Here is a 25374-nt window from a genome sequence, read left to right as displayed (position 1 = left end):
AGAAAGCAAAAAGAACCTTTACAATCCCCCAATAATTTCATGTGTGGTTTGCATACAATGTTCTTCTACAAAGGAGAATACTCATAAGAGATTCCCACCCATCCCCAATTAAACTTCTGTTGCTGTACCTTCTGTACAGAACATGTGTAAGGGTCACAATGTTTTGCCATTTCCATTCACGTTTCAAAATTGGGATGGGATGGCCTTGGAAAAGGATTGGAAGTCAAATAGGGTTTCTCTGTGTTGTCTATATTTGCTTTCCTTTTTCAGACATAGAGCAGGGCAGGGGATCGTTCACAGGTGAGATAACCTGTTATTAAAATCCTGAGGAAATGCATTCTGTGTTCTTTGCTGACCGGTGCTATGCTTCTCTTTGGATCGGACTCCAGAGCTCACAGTTGTGGCATGGAAATCACTTATCACAGAACACAGATACATCCTCTTTGGAATGCAGCGTAGAGTCACTTCTGGAGACAGCTGATCACTTCAGTATGGGGCTACTCCTATCCCTGTCCCTACCAGAATACGTTAGGTATGAACATGGGTTCTCTGCTACCATTTTCTGAGCCAGCCACCTTGCTATTGAGGATAGCGCAAGGCAAAGGCTAGGCTACCTAGGGCCCAGGAGAAGGACAGGTTAGTCTCTCCTTTGGCCAGAGTTGTCACACAGGCTGAATCCTTTTCTGTGGCTCTCTGGATGCTGCCAGTTCACTCTCTATGTCCTGACCACCCATCTGGCAACCAACCACCTCGTTTGTTGTATGTGGTGAGAAGAGGTAGAGAAGGCATGGGGTGGCATAGACAAGAGAGGAAGGGCTATTCAGTCATGTGATTCTGAAAACTCCACCTCCTTTTGGCTGTGGCTCCACCCACCACCTGATCTGTTTCTGCCCATGATCAGCTGCAGCCCTGACTGACTTTAACCCTCAATCAATGACCTTTTCTCAGAAAAAGGTTCCTCACTGCTGCGCTAGAGGAAGACTCCCATTGAGGCATGAAACATTTGGATCCATCCTAAAGAGTGTTGGGGAAATAAAAGCTGAGTGCTGAAAATCTCTTGTTATTGTTTTTGCTGGTGGGAAATCATAGACATCAAAACAAATGTTTTCCTTTCTGAAACAAGTCCCAGTAGGTTTTGATTAATAATGGTTTTGGTTGCTGTGGTTATTTCAGTTTGGCTTGTTGCTTGGTCAGTTTCCAACACATCCCTTCGCTGAGATGCTGGGAGCTTGTAAGATGGGGCATGGGGAGGCCATGATCTTGTTTTCAAGAAGTAATTTCTCTGTGACTCTGAAGACCAAACTTGCCAAACACTGGTCAGAAGAAGGAAACAAATGCCTTGGGGTAGGGCGAGAGGCCAGGGGCCTTCATGGAAACATTTCTCTCTCTCCTTGCTTGATGGAATCCATAGCTGGCCAACAGGAAATTGTGATTTACATTTTCAGCACACAGAAAATTACCCTTCTTGCAAGCACCCTGCCCTCTGTCTAAAACTAGCTGAGGATGGCCTCTAGCTATTAACTCCGATTGCCACCCCCCTGATAGCCTCTCTGGTAATTTAGAGGTGGGTAATTAATTCTGAACTAAGAATGTGCCCGGGAACCTACACCTGGATAAACTCAGCTGAAATGGGCTTTCATGTTAAAAGCCTTTTAATACAGAAATGAGCTGGAGGGGTGTTTCATTTGTTTTTGTTCTTGCTGTATGTTTTGCCCTCAGTCCTGCATTTCCTGCCTGAAAGCAGGAAATAGTTGAACAAGCTAAGGATCTTATGAGAGAGGCAGAGAATCCCTTTCCTGATTTGAATGTTGCATTCTAGCTCTTATTTACTTGGATGGCTGTTTGATGCACAACCAACACCTCTGGTCTGCGCTTTCCTTTTTGACTGAATAGTCTGAGATTTGTGAGAATAAATTGGGAATTAAAGTCATCAGATCTTAAGGAAAGGAAAATTTGTGTGCATGGAATAAAAGAGTAGAAGACCTGTGGTGGGAGAAGGAGAAGCTCTCAAAATTCTCCTGCCTGCAGAGCAGCCAAAAGCAACAATCCAAACTATATAGCTGGTTTCTCTTTCTCTCCCCCCCCCCCCGCATGTTCTTAGGTTCTACACCACACTGGGGACTCAGCAAACAGAATTTTAAATGTGTTATAAGCATGCAACACCAGATGGTGCTGTAGAGCACAAAACCTTTCTATGCGATTTTACATTGGGTTCTGCCCCCCCCCCCTTTTATTATAACAATTTAATTTATGACTTATTTATGGTGGGTTTTTCCTGTGTGTAGATCCACTCTGGGTTAATTGAAAGGATGGAGTTGGATTTCCCATTAGCTGCAGAAGATCAGGAGAGAGGGTTCTTCTTTCCTGATATGAAATCTACAACATTTTTTAGAATGCCATTTCTTATTATTTTATTTATTTATTTATTTAGAGCATTTGTATGCCGCTGTTCAGCCAAAAAGGCTCCCATTGTGGCATACATGAAATCAAAACTAAGACACTCCCTACCTGTAGGCTTACATTCTAATAAATAAGTAGATCAGAATACAGGGCTTTCTTTTTTTCAGCCGGAACTTACCGGAACTTGGTTCCGGCACCTCTCAGGTGAGTGCCATTCCCATTATAAGAGAACAAGGGAGGTGTTCATGGTGAGTTCCATGAAAAATAGCACTGTGAAAATACCAACACTCAAGGGGAGAGGGACCAAGAGGCAAGAGGAAAATAAAAACTCAGAACTTAGATTTCTAGGCAGTTATTCCTACATTGACCAGCTGGCATAGCTGATGAAATGGCTGCTCCCAGATGAGGGAGAAGAGGCCTGATGGAGCTGGCCTCTCGCAGCAGCAGAGCCAATGGAGTAAGCTCTGCTTCTCTGCTCTCCCAGTGCTGGAATGACTGCCTCCAGATAAGAGCTTTCCTGATTTGATTTTTATTTAGTGGATAAGCATGTGCATGTGATAATAACATCCTTATTCAAACCTTTGGGGTGGAGGGGCAGAAAAGTCAAACAAAAGGAAATAATGTGTTGACAATTTGAGAGATGGCACTGATAGTGTGTGGTGTTTTTTTTATTTAAAAAAAATCAGTGAGCAGTAAAGTGCTGACTTGGAGCAATATCTTCATGTATGTATATATTCTATGTGAATCAATTGCTCTCTGTCACATCATGGACATTTACTGCTTTCAGAGACGCAAACTGCCTATCTATTGCCATCTAGTGGCTGAAAAGCAAGTTCTGCATAAAAGGTGGAGTGATGGTATCCAAAAACAGCAGTCGTGTAATACTGTTAATTAAGAACAATTGGAAACAATGCAAAATAGTTCATCCTGACAAAGAAGGACAACTGCTTTTTTTTAGTTTTTTTCTAACTCACGAGCCTACCTGCCCTTTTTGTCTGCTTTGGGGGGAAAAACAATTGTTTCTTTCAGTCCTGGTTTTCTGGCCATACAGTACTCAAAAAGTGGAAAGGACTGCTCTTCCAGTCAAAAATGTGATCCAGCTCTTTAATCAAAGGACCACAAATTGATATGAGAGAGTGCAAACATTAGAACTCTGCTGACCCCTTAGAAAGCTTACTCAAGCTTTCTCAGAAAACAAGCCAGTTTTGGAGGCCTAATGGGGACACTTGGAGTGTGTTTAAATGTAGACACAAGATCTACACTTTTCTACAGTAAGCAGTATGCACAGCATTCAGTTGCTAATAAGTCTGACATTTCTTTAAAGGGGGAAGGGGAAGAGGGCATGATAAAAGTCTGTTTTTGTATATGAAATTACTGTGCTCAGCTTAGTATTTTTTTGCTGAGGGGACTAGAATAGAACAGATTATTCTTAGGTCTACTCTGTATTTTTGGGTGCTTCCAGGTGACCTGTTTGTTGAGCATCCTGATTAATTTGCACAGAGGCATTTGCTCCTGAATGAGCATTCATTCTGATTTGTTTGTGGGGAGGTTAGATGATATTGACTCAAAGCAAGGATTATTCCACACATTCCAATGCGTTTTACTGTCACTTTCTTGGTGGCAAAAACTCAGATCAGGAGGCCTTGAGCAACAAACCTGCTTCCCCCAAAGTTCTATTATAATTGTGCAGCCTGGATTTCCTAGTATGTGATTGAATCCCAGCCAAAAAATAGTGACAGTCTGGAAGTGCCCTCTGTGTGTGTGCCTTACACTGTTTTAAGGAATGTGTTAAACTGAGAGCACTGCAGCTGCTGTTTACTTTTAGCAGCTCAGAATATAGCAGTCTAGAACATGCAACTTGCAGGGGTTTTTTTGAGATAATATTAGAACTGTGTGGCAGAGAATACTTTGGGTAGAAACTGACAGGAGGTTGAGTTTGCTTGCAAAAATGCGTCTGCATTTGTACTGGAATTGTTTTAAAGATGTCTTTTTAGGATGGGTTTATTGTTTTATCTCTTGTTGTTTGCCACCTTGGACTCCTTTGGGAGGAAGGGAGAGGGATATAAGTTGAATGAATGAATGAAGTCTTTGTGATGCCAGGGGTAAGCTGCAGAGGCTGTTGTGTGTTGTCTCAGCACTAGCTTCAGTGCTGGTTGTGCCAATAAGAGAAAGAGCCTTCTCTGTGGTGGCACCCAAATTGTGGAAATCCTGTGTCAGAAACTCAGTCTTCAACTATGAGTCTTCCTGCATTGCAGGGGGTTGGACTAGATGACCCTAATGGTCCCTTCAAACTCTGCAATTCCATGATTCTAGGTGAGGGCTTCTGCTTAGGCAAATATTTGCTTTGCCTTCTGATTGATTTCTCTTTTAGTCTCCCTCCTGCGTTTGCTTTGTGATCCCCCTCTGCTGTCCTTATAAATTTAAAATATTGCAAACCACCTTGAGCACTGTTGTCAGAGTGATAAGTTGAAGCAATAGTTCCATAAAAATAAATATAATAAATACATTTCCACATTTCTACCCCCATACTTTTGGTAAGACCTGGTTGTGCTGTATTCACTTAACAAGAAATATCCATGCCATCACATCCAAGATCCAGAAGGATCCAAAAAAGAACAGAAGCGGGTGATCAGTGCAGTTGTATTTCTCCATTTTTAATTATAAGGTGTTGTTAGTCTCCTATTTTGGATATATAGCTGCTGACACTCAGCTCTCAGAATCAGTCATATTTATTTGACGGTGTTACGGTAGTTAGTTCAGCACCAGACCTGACCACAAAACTGAAGCTAACATATAATACACAGTGAAGCATGGGGAAAGAACTCCCATTAACATAACATTTATCAGCTTATGTATTCATGTAAAGTTGGTGCTTTTGATTCATATTTGATTCTTACGCCCCCAAAGACCAGTAGACAAGGTCTGGATTTTTGCAGTTTGTGAGTGGACCATTAGGGAGTTGCTTGAATGTGTCACCTATTCATGTGCACTGTTACACGATGCTTCTGTTCCTACATTTTCATTTCATAAATCCATTCACGCAAGCTGCATTATGTCTACCAAAAAAGTCATGTGACGTGGGAGCCTTCTGGGATGTATGCAGCTGATGCAGCATAAACGGGCTGCGAAGTGGGGTGTCCCCCATCAGGGCACCTAGGCTTACTAGCCAGCTTCTGTCTGTGCTTGCTGCCAACCGCCCCATCCACCCCATCCTCTTTCCATCACTGGCAAATGCAGAAAGTTTATGCAGAGGGGGGCGGAGCAAAGCTTTCCTTCATTAGGAGCAAAGGCAGCCCTGTTATACTGAGTTAGATCATTGGTCTATAAGGCTCAGTTCTGTAGACGTTGACAAGTAGCATCTCTCCAGGGTCTCCTACAGGAATATTCCCCTTCTTCATCTGGCTATGCCAGAGACTGAATTTCAGAACTTGCACATGCAGAGCATGTGCTCTTCCCCTCAGCTGTGACACCTTCCCTGTGGCTAGGGCATAGGACAGAAAGTCAAACAGGTAGACATCTAGCCCCCCAGAAGTTTTTAGGCTGCAGTTTCCATATACCCAAGCGTAGTCAGTGGGAGTCCAGTGATGTCTGTCGTGCACCAGGTTCTGGAAGCCTGTACAAAACAGATTCTCATTTGCAGTTTCTTACCTGGTCTGGACAAATAACAGACAATCCCCACATTTCTCCCACTGAGAAAAGACCTGAGGCACGAGTGAGAGCTCAAGGGGCCAGATGTGTGTTGCTGTGCATCCTTCTTGCCGGAAGATCTTGCTGGGGCATACGACTGGTGAGTTGGCTCATAGGTGGTCATTGGCCTTAAGCAAACCATTGTTTCTGAGCCAGACCCTCGCAGCTCCACTGCTTTACAGAATCACTGTTAAGAGTTCTTTTATATATACAGTGGTACCTCAGGTTAAGTACTTAATTCGTTCCAGAGGTCGGTTCTTAACCTGAAACTGTTCTTAACCTGAAGCACCGCTTTAGCTAATGGGGCCTCCCGCTGCTGCCGCACTTTTGTTCTCATCCTGAAGCAAAGTTCTTAACCCGAGGTACTATTTCTGGGTTAGCGAAGTCTGTAACCTGAAGCATATGTAACCTGAAGTATATGTAACCCGAGGTACCACTGTAATGGTTTAATGCCAGCTCTTTGTTGTTCTCTTTGCTGGAACATTAATGTACAATAAAGCAATAGTTCATTTAAATACAACTTAAAAGTAAGAGTGTGCAGAACGCTAAGAACGTAATTACATCAGCTAGGCAAGGGATGCCACTCAAGTCATATGCTTGGAGGAACCACCATGATTTTAACAGGTGTTGAAACTCCATCAATGTTGGAGCTGCTCACATATGAGAGGGGAGGGAATTTTAGAGTCAGGATGCCACAGCGGAGAACATCCTCTTGCATGTGGCCACGCACCATCTCTCTGAGGACTGTGGCCCTGTGAGAAGAGCATCTCCCCCCATGATCTCAGAGTCTAGCCAGGGGCGTAAGGGACCAGGTAGACTTTCAGCGGTGGGGAGATGAAAGACTATGACTATTGGCCATGGTGGCTGCGGATGATGGGAGTTGGAGTCCAGCCACACCTGGAGAACCACAGGTTCACCACACCTGAAGTACTGTGAGAGTGTACATGAACATTCAGGGAATGAATGTGCTGTATAAATTATAAGCACCATTTTAAAATGTAAATAAAATCCATCTATTTTTAGAAGTCTATGAATAGGAGATTATTTGAATCTAACACACAGAGGGGGAGCCCCTTCCAACCAGTGAACAGATTATAAAGAGCCCAAAGGAATTTAGGATGGGGGGGATTTATACCAACCAGAACAACTTCACTATAAACAGAGACTGTCTTTGTAACCAGAGTGGTAATTAGCAAATTGTATACTGTAGTAGTGGGTATGGCCTGAAATAAACAACCAGCTATTTAACAAAAAGAAACAAGAAGGTTGTTTCTTTTCACAGCTGTGTTGTTTTCAGAATTCTGGATATATAATTAAGCCAGTATTAACCGAGTTTCTGCCTTATACTTGTTCTTTGAAAATTCTTTGGGGAAACCTTCAAAATCTACAAACTCCAGGCCTGCATTTATATCACCAATGAGTCTTTCTAGAGCAGCATTTTTTTTAAAAAAAATGTATCTGGGGCACAGGGTTAACATGGGAAGGCGCATTCAAATCATATACTAAAAAAAATACATGCACAGTTTTTATTTTATTTTATTACTCAGCTCCCGGAACAAAGGAACAGGCAATATCTCTGCAACTACAAAATAATCTAGTTAAGATTGCGTCCTCAGGCCCCTCCCACTGCTTTCCCTAAAATGTCAATCAGAGCTCAGAGATGGGTAGGGCTGTGCTTTCTGGGCAAGAGTGGTACTTCTGGGATTTCCTTGTGGAATCCCTGTGGAATCCTTAATCTCTCCCTTGAGATGATGTCACTGCCCATATATGGGCAGACAGAAGGATCAATGCTGTCTTCCCAACCTGAGGGGCATAAATTGATGGATGAATCACTGACAGATGCTGGATAGACAGAGGCTTATTTTTGCAAGGCTTATTTCAATACCTCTCATAGCACATAGGTCAGGGATTCCTGATTAAAGTAGAGGGAAGTTTAAAAGCTCCAATGTGACATGATGATTTTTTTTAATGCTTCCTTTTTATTGACAGCTTTGACTAATACATAAATAGAAACAGAAACAGAAACATAATCACATACAATTTTGACACTGTATAATTTATTATTATTATTATTTTTAAATCAAGGAGCCAGTTACAGTGGTACCTCGGGTTACATATGCTTCAGGTTACATATGCTTCAGGTTACAGACTCCGCTAACCCAGAAATAGTACCTCGGGTTAAGAACTTTGCTTCAGGATGAGAACAGAAATCGTGCTCCGGCAGCGTGGCGGCAGCAGCGGGAGGCCCCATTAGCTAAAGTGGTGCTTCAGGTTAAGAGCAGTTTCAAGTTAAGAACAGACCTCCAGAACGAATTAAGTACTTAACCCGAGGTACCACTGTACATCTGTGTAATTCTCTTATTTGCTCAAAGACCCTGATGGTTGTCCCAGCTGGATTGATCCTGGGATCTTCAACATACAATGCAGGAGCAATTGTGATACTTTTTGGTCGATAACAGGAATGCAAATCAAAGCAGGAGAGTTGGTAGATGTCACAGGCTGGACCCAATGGTGGCTGTTGCCCATTGCATCTGGTAGGGCAGAAGGTGAGGAGGCCAACGGTAGGTGGTAGTAGAGCCAATGACAGATTAGCTGACTAATTCTACCCTTTCTGAGTTCTCTGAGGGAGGAGGAAGCCGATTGTCAGAGCCACCCTTTGGACTGGTTGTGAATAAGAAGCCAGGTGGGTTCACAAGAATCAACACTGAGGTTGGTAGAGCAGTGCCTCATTTGCCCTAATGGACTAGCCTCCACTGGCTATGCAGCTGACAGAGGCAGAAAGTAATGGGTGAGGAGGGCATTAAGCAGCTGATTGCACCTTTGATCCTATGTGAGCAGCATACCTGCTTTTCCTTATTATTATTATTAGTAGTAGTACCCTGCCCATCTGACTGGGTTGCCCCATCCACTCTGCTTCCGACAGATACAGAAAAGCATAATAAGACATCAAACATTTAAAACCTCCCTATACAAGGCTGCCTTCAGATGTCTTCTGAAAATGATATAGCTATTTATCTCCTTGACATTGGATGGGAGGGCATTCCACAGGGCAGGTGCCACTACTGAGAAGGCCCTCTGCCTGGTTCCCTATAACTTCACTTCTTGCAGTGAGACCCTTGCACCAGAAGACCCTTGGAGGAGGACCTCAGTGTCTGGGCTGAATGATGGGGGTGGAGATGCTCCTTCAGGTATACAGGTGCAAGGCTATTTAGGGCTTTAAAGTTCAGCACCAACTCTTTGAATTGTGCTCAGAAATGTTCAAATGAACTTTCCTCTTGCTTCTGTTTTGTAACTTCCTTGGTCTGCTTGTTATCCCCTTTCCATTTACCACCCATCACATTTTGTTCATATGCGTTTTCTCTTTGTTTTCTTACCCTTGTAATTTCATTTCTGAAACCCTTTGCTTTTTGCATCACTCACAGTTCATATTTTACTTCTTCTCTGAGAGTGAGTATTCAGCCAGGCACCCTTTAACCCCCAGCTAATCTGCATGCTGAACTCCTGAAGGTTCAGATGCAGAGTTAGGCAGTGAAAGGGAAGCCACTATAGATACTGACAGCAAACCCTCTCCAAGGTCGCCAGCACACTAGAATTACCTAATCAAAAAGTGCAAGACCTTTATGTCCTCTCCCAGTGACACAATCCACATTAAAGTTGGAGATATTCACTCGTTTGTGCCCTCGGGCAGTTTCTACTGCAGTTGAAAACTGCAGTAGAAACACCCTAGAGTTAAATACAGCATGAGCCAATCTTGGTGGTAGCAGAAGAGTCTCATATTGTGTGGCTGATATCGTTGTGTGATTATTCTGTCTAGCTGGGGAGTTTTGCACTCATTTTTAATAGTGGCAATAGTCGTGCCAAAATAAACCTAGTTTATTGATGGTGCTGGGAACTGTAGCTTTGTGAGAGGTAACCTACAGTTCCCAGGTTTTTTTGGGGAAGCTATGTTTCATAAATGTGCCTTAAATACCGTATTTTTTGCTCTATAAGACTGACTTCTTCCCTCCTAAAAAGTAAGGGGAGATGTGTGTGCGTCTTATGGAGCGAATGCAGGCTGTGCAGCTATCCCAGAAGCCAGAACAGCAAGAGGGATTGCTGCTTTCACTGCGCAGCGATACCTCTTGCTGTTCTGGCTTCTGAGATTCAGAATTTTTTTTTCTTGTTTTCCTCCTCCAAAAACTAGGTGCGTCTTGTGGTCTGGTGTGCCTTATAGAGCGAAAAATACAATATATGGTACTGATGGACTGGTGATGAATGAACACTTTCTTCCTCCTCTTTCAAGGTTGAAGTTAGAATGGCAAGACAAGGATGAGACCAATCTTTTCAAAACATTGACTAAAGGCTTAGGGTGAAAGATGTTTCACAGGGATGTTGGGCTAGTCTCTTAAGAGCCATAAAAGCTAAAGAAAGGATGTTAAAAATCAATCGATGTTTTACAAGGAAGCAGTGTAAAGGTTTTAGGGCTGCAGTAATTATGTCACTGTGTGTGTCTGTGAGATGGTAGCTCCTGTTTCCTGAGTGTGTTGCCTCCTACACAGGAATGCCCTAAATAAAAAACAAACTCCATAATGATTGCACTACCTTGGCAGTGCCACGAAGAAACAATATTGTTGCCTTCCTCTTCACTGTCATTGTCTTCTCCTTTCACACTTTGCTCGCGTTGTACTTACTATGTTGAAGTGTGCAGAAGGCAGTGACCAATTGGACCAACAAACTCAGGGGGCTATGAGTATCACAAGGAGGGTGTCTTCAGGGGGTGTTGACCAGAATAAAAGAAATTCTTCTGAAGAAAATACGTTGCCCCATAGTAGAGGTCAAGGGTGGCATGTGGAACATAATCTGTAGGGGTGGACAAATGTAGCCTAGCTCATCTCATCCTGTTTCCATATGTGGACATCTTAAAAGCTTATATTGTGGCCCATTTCTATGCATATTTTTTTAGGATACTTTTTGGGAAATTCTTTAAAAATCTGTGCAGAGAAACAGTCACACACACACACAAACCAAAGCTGTATGTGTGAAGGGTCATTGTACGTACAAAAAGATGCCTGCCCCCATGGTGTTCAGATAGGGGGTGGGGGACTCTGTCTGTTGCATGTGCAGGTATACAGGAAATGATGTACAGTCACTTCCTGAATTGTTTTTGAAAAAAGGATAGCAGAGGTGCTGCACTTTTAAAGCTGTTCTAAGAAGCGTTAGAATGTTAAAACAAGGCAAGGGAGAGAGGGCAAGCTTTTGGATGACCTTGTTAAGTGCAGTGATCAAACCAGCCCCCCCCCCAAGGTTCATAGATCTGCAGACAAAACCAAAAGTCTACATTCCATTCCAGGAACTTGCTCAATGAGATGAATGAGGGGTGTGTGCAACAAATTCTGACCTGGCGGAAATTTTCTGACATGTCCACATATCTGCATAGGTCGCCAATATTGGCCTAAGTGAACAGATTCCATGTGGTCACCCAGCAGTTTTTGACCACCACTAGACTGTAGATGTCTTCTCATATGTTCTGGGAAGTTCTGTGGGAATTCCCACCCCCCTTAGCCAAATTGACCTTCCCTCCCCTTCAAGGAAAGGTGATTTTCAGCCCTTTTGTGCCTTATGGTTTCCACCCAGCAATTAGACCATTCATGACCACCTTCTGAGCCTGTTAAGATGTCCCCCTGAATGCATGTGATTAAACGTGGGAAGGGGGTAGGAACACACACACACACACACACACACACACACACACACACACAAACCCTGCCCCCAACATCCCAAGGCATGTTGGCTCCATTTCAGACCTTCCTCCATTGAGAGCGAGGGTCTGAAGGGAATGTCCAAGAGTGTTTTGAACAATCTCTGTGATTGGGAAATCTGTCTTATTGGCATTCCAGATCAAGATGAGGGTTCTAAGCCTATGTTCCATGCAAGCTGGTTTCAAGTAGAGCCAATACCATCAGGGATATGGAGGGGTAGGGACTGTGTGTGCTTCCTTTCCCCTCTCAGCCCAAAGGTGTTCATCCCAAATGCCTGATCATTGCAAAATATGGGGAGAATATTCAGAAAGAGATGGTAGCTGGGTTTTTATTTAAGCTTATCATACAGTTTTTGCACTTCACAGGTTCCTTCATCCATTGTCCCCAAGTGACGAAAGAGTTGTGAAATGCCTGCTTTGAAGGCTCAGTGGCCTTTAATGTAGAAAAGAGAGAAAAAGATAACCCCGAGCAACATGCCAAAGCAGCGGACGGGTTCCTCTCCACCCCTCACCCAGATTTAGAGCTTGGTGGTGGAACAACTCTGTCTCACTTTGCAGAGAACAGGCCTTCAAGTTAGAATGGAAGCAGAATGCCAGCACATAGCCTGGCATGCTAAAGGCATGAGGATTTCTGCCAGCGTTTCCATTAGATTCATTGTTGTGAACTGCCCTGTGATCTTTGGGTGGAGGGCTGTCTACAAAATTAAATAATTAAATAAATAAATAAATAAATGACCCCTGATGGGTCCAATAGTCTGAACTCCCAAAATAAATTTCCCAGCATATACCCAATGTGATGCATGTTTTCTGGTAGTAATGTACACATAACAAATCCATGTCAGTAAGTTGTGCTATAGAAGAATAGGGCGCTCTCTCTCTCTCTCTCTCTCTCTATATATATATATATCAGAGAGATCTGCATAGGCTGAGGCTACCCATACACATATAGTGATTCCCCTTTGCTGCCAGTGATACAGCTGCTGCTGCTGCTGCTGCTGCTTCTGACTGACTCTGACTCTGCTGCTGCTGCTGCTGCTGCTGCTGCTGCTGCTGCTGGGAGGGAGGGAGGGAGGGAGGGAGAGAGGATGCAGTATCAAGCACCTGCCCTCCATTAGGCCATTGAGACTTATCAGGGATGGGTAGTGCCTGGCCACATCGTGGATGGGCAAATCCCAATGCAAGCTGCAGCGGTACCCAAGGAGAAGATGCACAGGTATGGATTGGGGAGGTGGAGGGGCGTGGAATTGGGTGCCCATAGCAACCAGCAGCCCAGCTAGCTATGCAGCAGGCCTTGCATTATAGCCGGCCTGCTTTGCTGATGGTTCTGTGGCTGTAGAGAGGGTGCCATGCAGTCAGCTTCTCTGCAGTGAGTGTCAGCAATGGAATCGGGGTTCTCTCTCTCTCTCTCTCTCTCTCTCTCTCTCTCTCTCTCTCTCTGAAAGTCCCCTTTAGTGATGCTTTAGAGAATGAAGGCTTAGGAGAGCAGCAGGGCGGGGGAAAGAGAGATGCTTCCAAGTATTTCTGCAGTGTGCTCGCAAGCCGGCTTTTTCCTCTCTCTCCTGTAGCTTTGCCGGTCAGAGGATTTTACTGCAACATCTTCTCGGCAGATAAGATAGACAGGGAATGCTAAATGCAGCCCCAGAATGCTGAGTACCCTATGCATTCTCCAGAGGAATGTTCTGGATGGAGCCATGCATTGCTTGCAGCCAGTGCTTCTTTGCACAGCTTGTGGTGGCAAGCAAACTAATCTGGTTTCAATAGCATAACAATGAGACATTTCGCTTTTCAGCAAATGCAAGGTTATAAAAATCCAAGCAGTGCTATGTCAGGCCAGAGTCTTTGTGTAAAACTGCCGGGATTCAGACTTTGGCATCACTTGAATTCAATAGATGAGCTCACCACGGGTAGCTCCCATTCAGAATTATTATTTTTCCCAGTTCCATAGTAAGAGTTGGAATCATGTATTGGTGATGTAATATCCAGAGGGGAGGAGGATAAAAAAGAAGATATGTTGCAGTTCTGATACAAGAAAGCTACAACACACAGAGAGAGAGAGGAAATAAAAGTGTGTTAAATAAACACACACGGGCAGAATCCAGGCAAGGCGATTTTCTCTCACTGCCGTTTAATGATGAATTTGGTGTGGCATAATCTGTGTTTTATGCATCCTGAGATTGGGACAAATAGGATTTCTTAAGAGATCTCTGGATGTTTCTGGGGCCTCTTGACGGTGCATTTAAGCAAAATGATGCTGCAGGAGACTTAAGAGAAATGCACTTGCAGTACTGCACTGACATGGCCCGATGCAGAACCAGGAACTTGGATAGTCGTGTTTCATTGGCCAACTCGGGATGATAAGTGTAGCAGCTTCAGCTCTTTTGGCAAGTGAATGGGGGTGAGGACTAGGAAAGGGAGTGAGTAGATCAGCAGTGACGTCATTTTTAACCAATTCCTTACACAGTTGGGGAATGAAGTTAAAAGGAAAAGCTGCAATCTCTGGGTGACTCTAGGCATTGGCTGGAGAATCTAAATGAGCAGGAGTTTCCCCAATGGTAATACATTTTATTTCCTATGTTAATCCACTCCTTCTAATCCTTTTATTCTGGTTAAATCAAATATTTTATTTTATTTTATAATTGCAATGTGACTTTGTTTGCTTATGGCTTCTTTAAAAAAAAATTGTCTTGCATTGTCTTGTAAGTTTTATCTTAGCAGTCGTAGTAATGTGTTGCTCCTTTCTGTAAGAATCACTGCCACTGGCTGTAAGAGTTTAGTATGCAGCATTTATGCTTACCAGCAAGGTATGGAAATGCAGAAGCTGTCAGGCACCGAGAAATCTCTGGCATGGGAACAAGGCTGTACTTTTCAAATTGCAGGGGGAAGGGAAATTATATGGGTATTAAAAGCTCAAAGGAAGGGCACTAAATCTGACTTTAAAAAAAAAAGGATTCACAAATAAGAAAGGAAAATGTATTGTGTGTGTGTGTGTGTGTGTGTGTGTGTGTGTGTGTGTGTGTGTGTCCTTAATAGAACTATTCTAATAACCTAAATGAGTACTACTATCCATGCTGGCCCCTTTCCCCAGAGCCTGCTTCTCTCCCCAGCCCTTCCATAAAAGGGTATTGAAGGTGAGGCTGCCCTTTGGCCATTCAGCCACACACCTGGGATTTTCTGAGTGCTTGCACCTAAAAATAAAATGCAATGTTCATGCAGTAGTTTCTGCTAAGGTCATTGTAAGGGGGGGGGGATGTCATACATGGTGGAATGATTGAGCCAAGATGGTGGGCAGTTGCTCAGTGGTGCTGGTCTTTGCAATACTTCTGCTACTTTGGCCGATTTTCCCTTTTTCGTGGTTTATTTTTATTTTACATTATTTGGTCTGACACAAGAGCTGCTAATAATGCCTGCCCTGTAAGCCCAATTATGATTTGCAAAACTAGTGCTTGAATCCTCTCTACTCCTCCTGCTGAGGGCTAGATCTGTTTGCTTCTTACTCTGCAAAGGCACAGAGCTGACTCATAGAACCCATTTGGATTTGTGTTGTGTTGCTGATATATGTGATACAGAAAATGCCAGTCCTTTATGATGGCACCAGCTACTAAGAAGTTAGGAAAGGCTTTTGAGGTGTGTGTGTGTGTGTGTGTTTTCCTTCACAGGAATGCAAAAGGCACAGAGAAAAATTATGAGCACAATAAGAAATGGTGATCATGATTGACAAATCCTCACCACTTATCCAGGATGCAAAATATTGGAGAGGGTTGTGAAATTCATTGCCACCAGTAAACATGCTCAGTAAAAAGGCTGGCTTTGCAGTGATTATGATAATGTTAGAGGCTTGTATCACAGCAAACTCTTCTTTCTGCAGTGTGGTGCATTGTACAAGAGGGAGTGGATGCCCCCTAATCGTTCCCTTCTCATATCCTCAGTTGCCCTTGGAAGATAGAACAGTATTTTTATTTTTATTTTAAATGGTCGGTTCACAGCTTAGCTTTCAGGTTCCTCTTCTACAGAGGCACCTGTGTTGCCATTTGCTGATTATAATGAAAGCAATAAGAAGGGGCAAGTGTGGTTGCATGGCGACTGAATGGCAGAGGGCAGAATCGCATGTGGGAATGAATGAAGGGGTAACCTCAGTGGGTTCTACCTCTATAATGCAATTCCCCACCCCCCACCGAATGCTATCTATAGTTAAATAGACTTTGACTTCCTTGTGATCTTCATACCTCTAGTTTATAAATGATCTGTATTATTACATTCATAAATTAGGTTGACAAGCATTGTGGACGTGGCATATGGAATAATTAATCTGGCTGTGATGGAAGCGTACAGGAAACACTAGGCAATGTTCTCTCACAAATATGACACTGCACAGTCGCCTGTAGGGGGAAAATATCCCTTGGGCATTGGGTGTTTCTTATACCAGATGAGCCCACTGGTCCTTCCAGCTCAGTATTGTTAACACTGACTGGGTTTCAGGTAGCAGTGTTTCCCAACCCTCCCTCTTCTTGCTATTTCAGTTATTTTTAGCATTGATGATACAGAGTTCTTGCTACTTGACATTCATGATACCGATATTGTAGATCTGCTCCTTCATGATCCTGTTGATGAAAAGGATTGTATGCAGAGTGGGGTTTATATTGAGTAATATCTATATCTATTTCTATATCTATCATCTATCATCTATCTATCTGTCTATCTAATCTCCTGTGATTGGTGTTGCAGCAGCAACTGAGGATGCTCAGTGGAACATATTGAGGAGAAACTCAGAAAAGTATAAAAGCTTAAGGCTGGAAAACAAATAGGAAACCAAGTACTAGGATGTGTTCATTGGCTGCTCAAAGTAACCTCAGCTGAGTATCTGCAAAGGAAGAAGTCATTCCAGGTTCAGGTCTTTGCGAATCGGCAGTGCAGGAGCAATCCATATTTAGAAATTGGTTAAAATGCACTGCATATTTTCTATACCTAGAAAAACCATAGTTGCCTGTGTGATTAACAGCCTTGCAGAAGAAACATGGGTTGTTATTGTAGTGATATTCAGGAAGGTTTCTGAGGACACCAACAGAAGGCTTACCACTAGCTCTTGAACAAGTTTGCTTGGTTGAGCTATACATTACACATGATCAGTTGAAGTCGCCTGAGGACTGAACCACTTCAGGGGGGATATGTTTTGCACCGCTCCCCACTGTAAGAAAGAAACCCCCATACTTGTGAGATGGGAAATAGCTTGTCAGGGAGAAAGGTTTAACTTAGGTGCCAGCTCATTGCATGTAGGGACATTTGTTGATGTTTTTTAATATGGCCAAAAAATATGCTAAAAAAATAAACCACGTTTCGGTGGTAGTATAGTCTGAATTCTGTCACTTCGGTCCAACACATTCAGTGCAATGTCTAATGGTCATGAATCCCACTGAGTTCCATCAAACAAATTAATTATCATTGTTTTTGCCAGGGGTGAACCTGATTCTGCACATTTAGACCCAACAAAAAGTTGCCTGAATGTTACTTCATGTCACGAGAACTGCTAACCCAGGGAAAGATGGCTTGGTATTGAAACCTTAGTGTCGTGACCCAGAGTCCAGCAGCAATCAAGACTTGGAGTCGAAGGCTGCAGAGTCTCTAGCTAAGGAGCCAAACTAGGTGCCGGGCTCCGAGTCTGCTATGGGAGACCAGGAGACAATGGAGGCTGAGGAACCCAATGTTTCCCACTGCACCTTGCAGTCCAGCAGTGCTGGGATGTGGGAAAGGCCCATTAAGCAAGTTGATGGACTGATTCATTGAATCCAACCCTGTATAGCGGAGAATATGATCTCGTACTTTAGTAGCACCTGAAATATTTACTCCTGCTCCGTGATACTGGCCGCCATTTTTGCCCCTGGTGTCAATGCTTAGCCTTATTGGGCTACAATGAAATATGCTGAACGGCTGCTTACAAAAATATCTGTCTGTTAGCAATGATGACACAATTCCCACAGATGGAATTGGCTGAAACCTAGTCAGATGAATGGTTCTAATGTGAATTGGGAATAATGCAACATTACTTGAATTCAGTGGCTGCAAACCTTGTCCCAGCGTGTGGAACATAGCATAGGAGCATATTTTGGGAAGCTAGGAGGGGCAGAGCCAGGCGGGGTAATCTGGGGGCACATGCTTAAAAAGGCTCAGTCTTGCTCTCAACCTTGGTTGGGTCAAGTTGCTTACTTGGAGCTATCCATGGTCCTGCAACCTCTGAGCTGCCTTCTCTATGAGATCTGGTATTGGGACAGAACAATGGAACTTAGGATAGATTTGCATGCCCGTTACCATGTCAAAGTTTGTATTTTGTGTTTACACTTGTTGCCCCCCCATCACACATACAGCTATCCATGGTGTATGTGTGATTTTATAGAAACATAAGCTGCCTTACATTGAGTCAGACCAATGGTCCATTTAGCTCAATGTCTCTCCAGCTGTTGTTGGACTACAACTCCCATCATCTCTGACCACTGGTCCTGCTAGCTAGGGATGAGGAGCATTGTAGTGCAACCACAGCTGGGGATCTAAGTTTGAGAAACACTGGTCTACATGGACTGGCAGCAGCTCTCAAGGATTTCAGCCAGGGGGTGTTTGTAATCCTACCTGGATATGCCAAGGATTGAACCTGGGACCAAAGCTCTAACCCTGAGTGATGGCCCTATGGTTCAACAACACACAGCAAGGTAGCACAGCATTGATGAGCAATGGATGTTTTTTTCATAGTGATGTCCGTATCTTTTACCTACAATATCAGAAGGTGCATGCTCCTGAATGTCAGTTGCTGGGAATCACAAGTGATCCAGGTCCTGCCTATGAGCTTCCCATGGGCATCTGGTTGGCCACGGGGACAACAGGATGCTGGGCAAGGTGAACCTTTGGCCTGATCCTGTTGTTAGTCCATTTTGGAATGTAAGCCAAACGCTGCCAGTCACAGCTAGCAGGGAAAGGCATGCTTAAACTAACCAGAGATTAAACTTAATCTATTCTCTGAATCATCCTAGTGCGCTTCACACAATATAGTGTGCTAGTTATTATTTTACCTGTCCACAGGCAATGCCCCTTAAACATTCCTAATATTAAATTAGCGTCACTTTACTAATGGCATAAGAAGGGCAGGATTGACTTCTATCTTCACATTTACGGTTCCACAACTTGCCCTCCAATGGTCCTATTTCAGCCAGGACTGCCATGTTTTTCAGAGTGCCGGCCCCAGGGAAAACGCCAACCTCCAAATGTCCCAGATGTCAGGATGCATTTGTCTCTCCTTCTCTACCTCCGCTTTTGCATTGTAAATGTCTGTGGTAGCTAAAACTGAATCCCAGCGTAAGCACCATTGCAGGCGAGCTGCCTAGGAAGGTGGAATGTCTTGCATGTATTTTAGGAACCTAATTAGTTATGGAGATACTGAAGTATCATTGTCACCTAACTGGTAGGGGGTTTTTTTGTTAGAGGCAAACGGTAGCAGTTTGTTAGATCGAGATGGGGCACCTTGCTTATCTGCTTCCCAGCGTGGAGGTGATTGCCAGTAACTGAGGGCCTTACCCCTTTCCCTTTAGGTAACCAGCAGTGATGTGCAGTGTTGGGAAGCCAGGTGAGCAGCGCTACCCACCTTGCCTGCCACTGCTGGTATGAGTAGGTGGGAAAAGGCATTAGGACAGCGATGGAGCATTTGCCTTGCATGCAGAAGGTCCCAAGTCTAACCCTCGGAATCTCCAAACGTGGCTGGAAATGTCCCCTGTCTGAAACCCTGCAGTGCCACTGCTGGTCAGTGTAGGAATTTCTGAGCTAGATTGACCGATGCTGTGACTCCAGCATCTTTCCTATGTTTCTTCTCCATAAAGTACAGGCAACTCCCAATTTACCCGGAGGTTACATTCCAAGGCACGGCACGTTTAAGTGAAATTGTGTATATTTGAAACACCATTGAAAAAGCCTGCAAAAGCCCCATTCTGTCCCCACCCCTTTCTGTGACGTTTTTGGGTCACTTCCGGGTTCGGCACAATGCGTGCACCATCATGCACTTATCGGACACGCCTCAAACAGTTGCTGCCTGTCCTGCAGTACTTTCTGGTGTACTCAAGAACTAGCCTCTTTTATTCTGAGTCACGCAACAGGTCACAAAATAAAATTTTAAAGTTCTGTTACACTTTGCAGTGTCCCTCACATGCCTGTCAAGTGCAGAATCACTTGCTTCCAGGGCTTTAATTGGAACTTGCCAGAACTCAGTTCCGGCACCTCTCAGGTGGGCAGCGTTGCCATTCTAAGAGAACGAGGGAGGTGAGTTCTGGCACCTCTTTTTCTAGAAAAATAGCACTGCTTGCCTCCAGTAAATGTAAAACTGCATACTACTACTACAGTGGTACCTCGGGTTACAGACGCTTCAGGTTACAGATGCTTCAGATGCTAACAGACTCCACTAACCCAGAAATAGTACCTCGGGTTAAGAACTTTGCTTCAGGATGAGAACAGAAATTGGGCGGCAGTGGCAAGGCAGCAGTGGGAGGCCCCATTAGCGAAAGTGGTACCTCAGGTTAAGAACAATTTCAGGTCAAGAACGGACCTCCAGAATGAATTAAGTTCTTAACCCGAGGTACCACTGTATTTATTTTGAATTATTGGGGGATAGCTCAACCGGTAGAACGTAAGACTCTTAATCTGTGGGTCATGAGTTTGAACCCCACATTGCTGGGGGCTGGATTTGATGTCCTTCCCAGTCCCTTCCAACTCTGTGACTTGTTTCCAAACGGAGGCATTTCCTGAGTTTTATCAAATGAATGGATGTCGGCTCTGTCATGGGATTTTACCCTGATAGGTAAATGGATCCTCCAGGTTCAGAAGCAGCATACCTTGGGATGGTAGTGGGGTGGAAAGTAGGAGAAGGCCTGCTTCCTTCCTGCCCTGCTGCAGGCATCCCAGAGTCCTCTGGCTCGCTGCAGTTGGGAACTGGATGCTAGACCGGGCCGACTTTCAGCTTGTTGCCACATTTGAACATTTAACCTCAGCCATCGATGCAAAGGTGGGAGATGCTGCAGACCAAACAAATCTTTCCACCAGGTAGGAGGCCCCCTAAGTGCCCTGATGCATGCAGGTGTTTGTAACCGTGGAATCTTAGCACTCGCAGATTTTATTTATTTGGGCATGGCACAGGCTATCAAAATTTATCTTCCAAATGAGGGATGTAATTATATTTTGATAAAGATCCGGCAATCCAGGGAGAATGAAAAGTTAAAGGTTGCTGGGATACCAATGACTCTCGCTTACGAGGAGGTGGCTGTGTGTGGAATACTAATAGGCTGGGGTTGCCCAGCCTTCCTTATCTAGACTTTTCCAATAGTGTTTGATAACGCAAGCAATCGAGTGCTATTATTCTGGCAGAGTGATTAGAGATACGACTTGTCTTTTATGAATGAAAAGGTGACATGCGCAACATGGAAAGCAAAGATACGTCCTGCCATTTGATATATTGTGAGCATTCAAGGGTTTGGCATTATAAATTGTGCCTGTATTATTGAGGCTGCAGAAATAAACGTGTGTGTGTGTGTGTGTGTGTGTGTGTGTGTGTGTGTGTGTGATTTCATGCTTCTGGTTTCCAGGGTGTGGCACAATGCTTAAATTCTGGAAACACATGGAAGAATAAGGATGAGCAAAGGACAAATGAATTTATTCCTTCCTTGTATTTTCCTGCTTGTGGCCAGATACCATAGGCTACCACAGCCACCACAGCCGTTGGGTGGGGTAAGGCTGCGCCTGTGCCTGCGCCTGTGCCTGGCCACCTCTGCGCTGATTTCTGGCAAGATCTTGCGAGATCTCCCCCGAAATCAGTGCCAGTGCCGGCATCGCTTCTCTGCCATCACCACAGGCAGCAGCAGCCGGCACTTCCTGATTTGCCTCAAACAGAAAAATGGGATCATTGGCCCTGACCACAGCACATCTTATCATGATTATATTTGTTACCCATTCTTCACTATCACATGCATATGCCATAAAGCAGGGAAGGGAGATCTCAGGCCCTGATGTGGCCCTTGGGACTTTCCTTAGGCCACACCCCTTCTCCTCAGGCCACGCCCATCACCTGTCCTGCTTTGCACCCTCCCTGAGTGTTTCTGCCTGATTGCAATGTGCCCTTGAACTCCCATAATGCTTTGTGCTTGCCTGCAAGGAGACTAAAGAGGGGTGTGTCTGTAAAAATTAGCTCAGTGCACAGAGGTAAAATTGGCATGAATTGCTCTGTCCATTTTTGCCTCTGATCCCACCCACCACTGGCATGTCCCACCTCACAAGGTTGTCCAGAAGGGAAAGTGACTATTGGGCAGAAAGGGGTTCCCCATCCCCAACACAGGATGTATGGAATGCAAATCTTTGCTAAGTGGAGCAAGCGCAAACAAATTAATTTGTGGTCGGTGGTTATCAAGTCTGTTAATGAAAATTGAAAATCCATCACAAAGAAATGCCCGAAGTGTGAGAACATTTTAGAAACTATCCAATTTTGGGTTGCATAATTAAGGTTTTGGTCCTATGTACTTCTCCAGTTGGGAGCAAGTCCTGTTGAAGACAGTGGAATGCACTGCTAAGTCAACATCCAAAAAAGCAGGCGATGAATGTTGAAATAAAGAGAGATGGGAAGACAGAGGAAAGGGTGACAAGGGACCCATCCCCTCACCCAATTCAGGGTGAAGGGGAAAGGATGCCTTTCAGATGGATCAATCTGGTTCTTACTTCTATTTCTGATTCTCATTCCCACCAATTAAAACTTAATTTTAAAATATCAGTTCCTCATTCCGGAAAGAGACATTCAAAATAGAGTTTTGGGGAGGGGAAGCAAATGTCCACAATTCCCTCTGCTCCCAAGCTTCCTGAGTCGACTAGGAATGTATAAAGTGGATTTCTAAGTGCATTTGGAGGAGCACAGTGAGAAACCTTCCTGCAACTGGGAGCCCTTCCTTATCAGGGTTCCCAGTAATAAGGAACTTCACCCAAGTACCATAATTGAGACCTGGAGTGGCTAATGGGTGGTCCACAGACTGGGTCAGTGCTAGCCAAATCCTTTTTTGGCTACAAGTCTGTGATACAAGTTCACTAATCATTTCATTGTCTTTTTGCAATAGAGTATGGCAACTTTTGTAATGTGCTGTGCTTTGAGCTCTACTGCTCTAATAAATATATACCACTTAATGGCTGCATAGTTGTTAAAAATGACTGGGTGGTCTCCCTCTAATACTTAATGAAAAACATCCTCATTATGAATCTCAGCCAACCATAATTGCCCTCCTTGTTGGCAGACTTAACAGAGATGTGAAGAAGTGTGATAAGATTGTCATGTGGCGGCAGTGCCTTCAATACAAAGTTCAGGAAAAGTGATTGTTTGATGAAGCTCTGGAGTAGCTGAATTTCAAATATTATTATTATTATTATTATTATTATTATTATTATTATTATTATTATCCTGCCCAACTGGCTGGCTTTTCCCAGCCACTCAGGGCAGCTTACTGCATATATAAAGCATAGTAAATTATCAAACATTAAAAACTTCCTGATACAGGGCTATCTTCGGATGTCTTCTAAAAGTTATGTAGTTCTTTATCTCCTTGACATCTGAAGGGAGGGTGTTCCACAGGGAGGGCGCCACTACCGAGAAGGCCTTCTGCCTATTCCTCTGCCTGGTTCCCTTTAGGTAGTTAAGTAACTTTGTAATTTATATATTGCAAGGATTTCTCAAAGGGAAAAACGAAACAAAACATTTTTTGCCACACTGTATTGTTGCCAAATCTTGTGACTGTCTCTTCACATGAAGTTTCCTGAACAAAGATGATATGGGACACTTCTGAAAATGTAATATGACTGAACCCTAGAAACACATGGTAGAAGACCAACTGACTACTGTAGAGTCTAACAGAAGGCATTATACTCTTAGTTATGTATTAAACATGTACAACTTATAACGCATCAGAGTTCAGGTTTAGATACAGGCAGTAAGTCTGCAAATATATGGCACAGTCATCCACAGCCATCCAAAACTTTTATCATCTTGCTATATCTTCAGTGAATGCTCACAGCACTGAATGTATGCTAGAGCATTCTTGTATTTTGGACTGGCTGTGGCTAGGGATGGATGGACAAATCTATAAGTTTTGGTTTCTGCCAGTTTCTCATTTTTCCACCCTTAATTTCAGCGTCCTCCTTTTCACATGCATTTCTCCTGATATGTTTTTTGTTATGTAATTTTACCTAATAAATGAACATTCACAAGCTATTTTCCTCAATACAGGGTAGCTTTGTAAGTTCTTTTCACTACAACATGCATTTATGTGCACTATTTTGGTTGGAGAATTGGATCGTCAAATTTTGGAGGAGTTTGAATTTCAAAGGATAGCTGTGTCTCAGTTCGCAAGTTGAGTTGGGAATTTGCAAATCAGTGCAAGTTTACAATGCAAGCAGAATGAATTCCTTCCCCTTACCTAGCTTTGGCTGTGAGGGAAAGCATTCTGCAGAAGAAACAGTTGGAGTGTGTGAATTGCATGTTTCTTTCCTTATTTCGTTGGTGTGTGTGCTTCCATTTCTCTGCTGCTTTAGAAGAAAGGTTCATTGGTGTAGGAGGCAAGCATCATATTTTGTAAGTCAACTAATTCCCAGCTAGTCTGCTTAGCCACAGAAGTAGAGCAACAATAGAAGGCTTTCTCTGTAGGCAGTTACCTTGTTATCCACTGGTAGTCCAATAAAACTGAAGAGAGCTCTGACACCGTGGTGACCTTGCTGAAATTCTTTTACAGCCTTTGCTTTGGGAAAGGCCTGTTTTGTTCCCTTGTTCCTTGTTTGTGCCAACATTTGTATTTGATCTCTTGCTGGTTGTCACTAGTAAGCCAGGACCTGAAAGAAGTTGCTTTCAATTCCTCTGCATGATCAAAGTCTCTTCATGGAGTTAATGTGGGTTTCTTGCCTCTCTGTTACATAACAAAGCAAAAACCTGCCACTTAAAATGACAGCTTCAAATTTCTCAAGGAAGGAAGGGATGATGGGAAGGGATCACTCCAATCGCTTGAAGAATATAAAGAGGGTGGGAGTTTACACACACACACACACACGTGCTATGGGGTTCCTTTGCGCTGGCCTTTGCAAGGGAAAATGAAATGCTGCAGTTTTATGCATACAAACCAGGAACCTTTCAACCGTCTTGGGAATTATGCCGGAGCCTTCCTATACTGGTGTGGTGTGTGTTTTTTTTCCCCTTCTCCATTTTGCTTACTAAGTTGCTTCTCCAGACAGATTTGCTTCTGCATGTATCAGGACCAAGCGCAGAGAGCGAGTATCGCAGCACATGCATTATTGATTGTTTCAAACATATATTAATAGATAAGCATGTTGCGGTACTTCTCAGTGTATTCTGTCACAGCGCATTAGAGCGGATGAGTTGCAGAGGGATTTGTTCTTTGTGGAATACAGTGTGTTTTTCAGATGGGAGATTCCCACCGGCACAGGAAGGCACATGTGTGTGTGTGTGTCTATTGCACATGGACGCAATGCACATACAAGTAGACAATCCA

General features: G+C 43.7%; 1 protein-coding gene across 5 annotated transcripts in view; it reads left to right on the top strand.

Annotated features, from left to right (window-relative positions):
• The window catches only part of NHS (NHS actin remodeling regulator), a 249886-nt gene that overhangs the window by 189754 nt on the left and 34758 nt on the right, over window positions 1–25374 (top strand). Inside the window, exon 1 of one of the 5 annotated variants that reach the window (XM_053387130.1) lies at window positions 12967–13037. The exons of 3 other annotated variants lie outside the window; for them this stretch is intronic. In XM_053387130.1, coding sequence (XP_053243105.1) covers window positions 12986–13037 — 52 coding nt within the window. In that variant the 5' untranslated portion in view covers window positions 12967–12985. Of the gene's footprint in view, window positions 1–12966; window positions 13038–14285; window positions 14377–25374 lie in introns of those variants that run through there. One more of the 5 variants, XM_053387132.1, reaches the window with a different exon arrangement.

This window comes from Podarcis raffonei, chromosome 4, assembly GCF_027172205.1.
Source record: "Podarcis raffonei isolate rPodRaf1 chromosome 4, rPodRaf1.pri, whole genome shotgun sequence".
Lineage (NCBI taxonomy): Eukaryota > Metazoa > Chordata > Lepidosauria > Squamata > Lacertidae > Podarcis > Podarcis raffonei.
The sequence above is the reverse complement of the archived record's forward strand: the minus strand, read 5'-3'. Positions and strand labels throughout refer to the sequence as shown.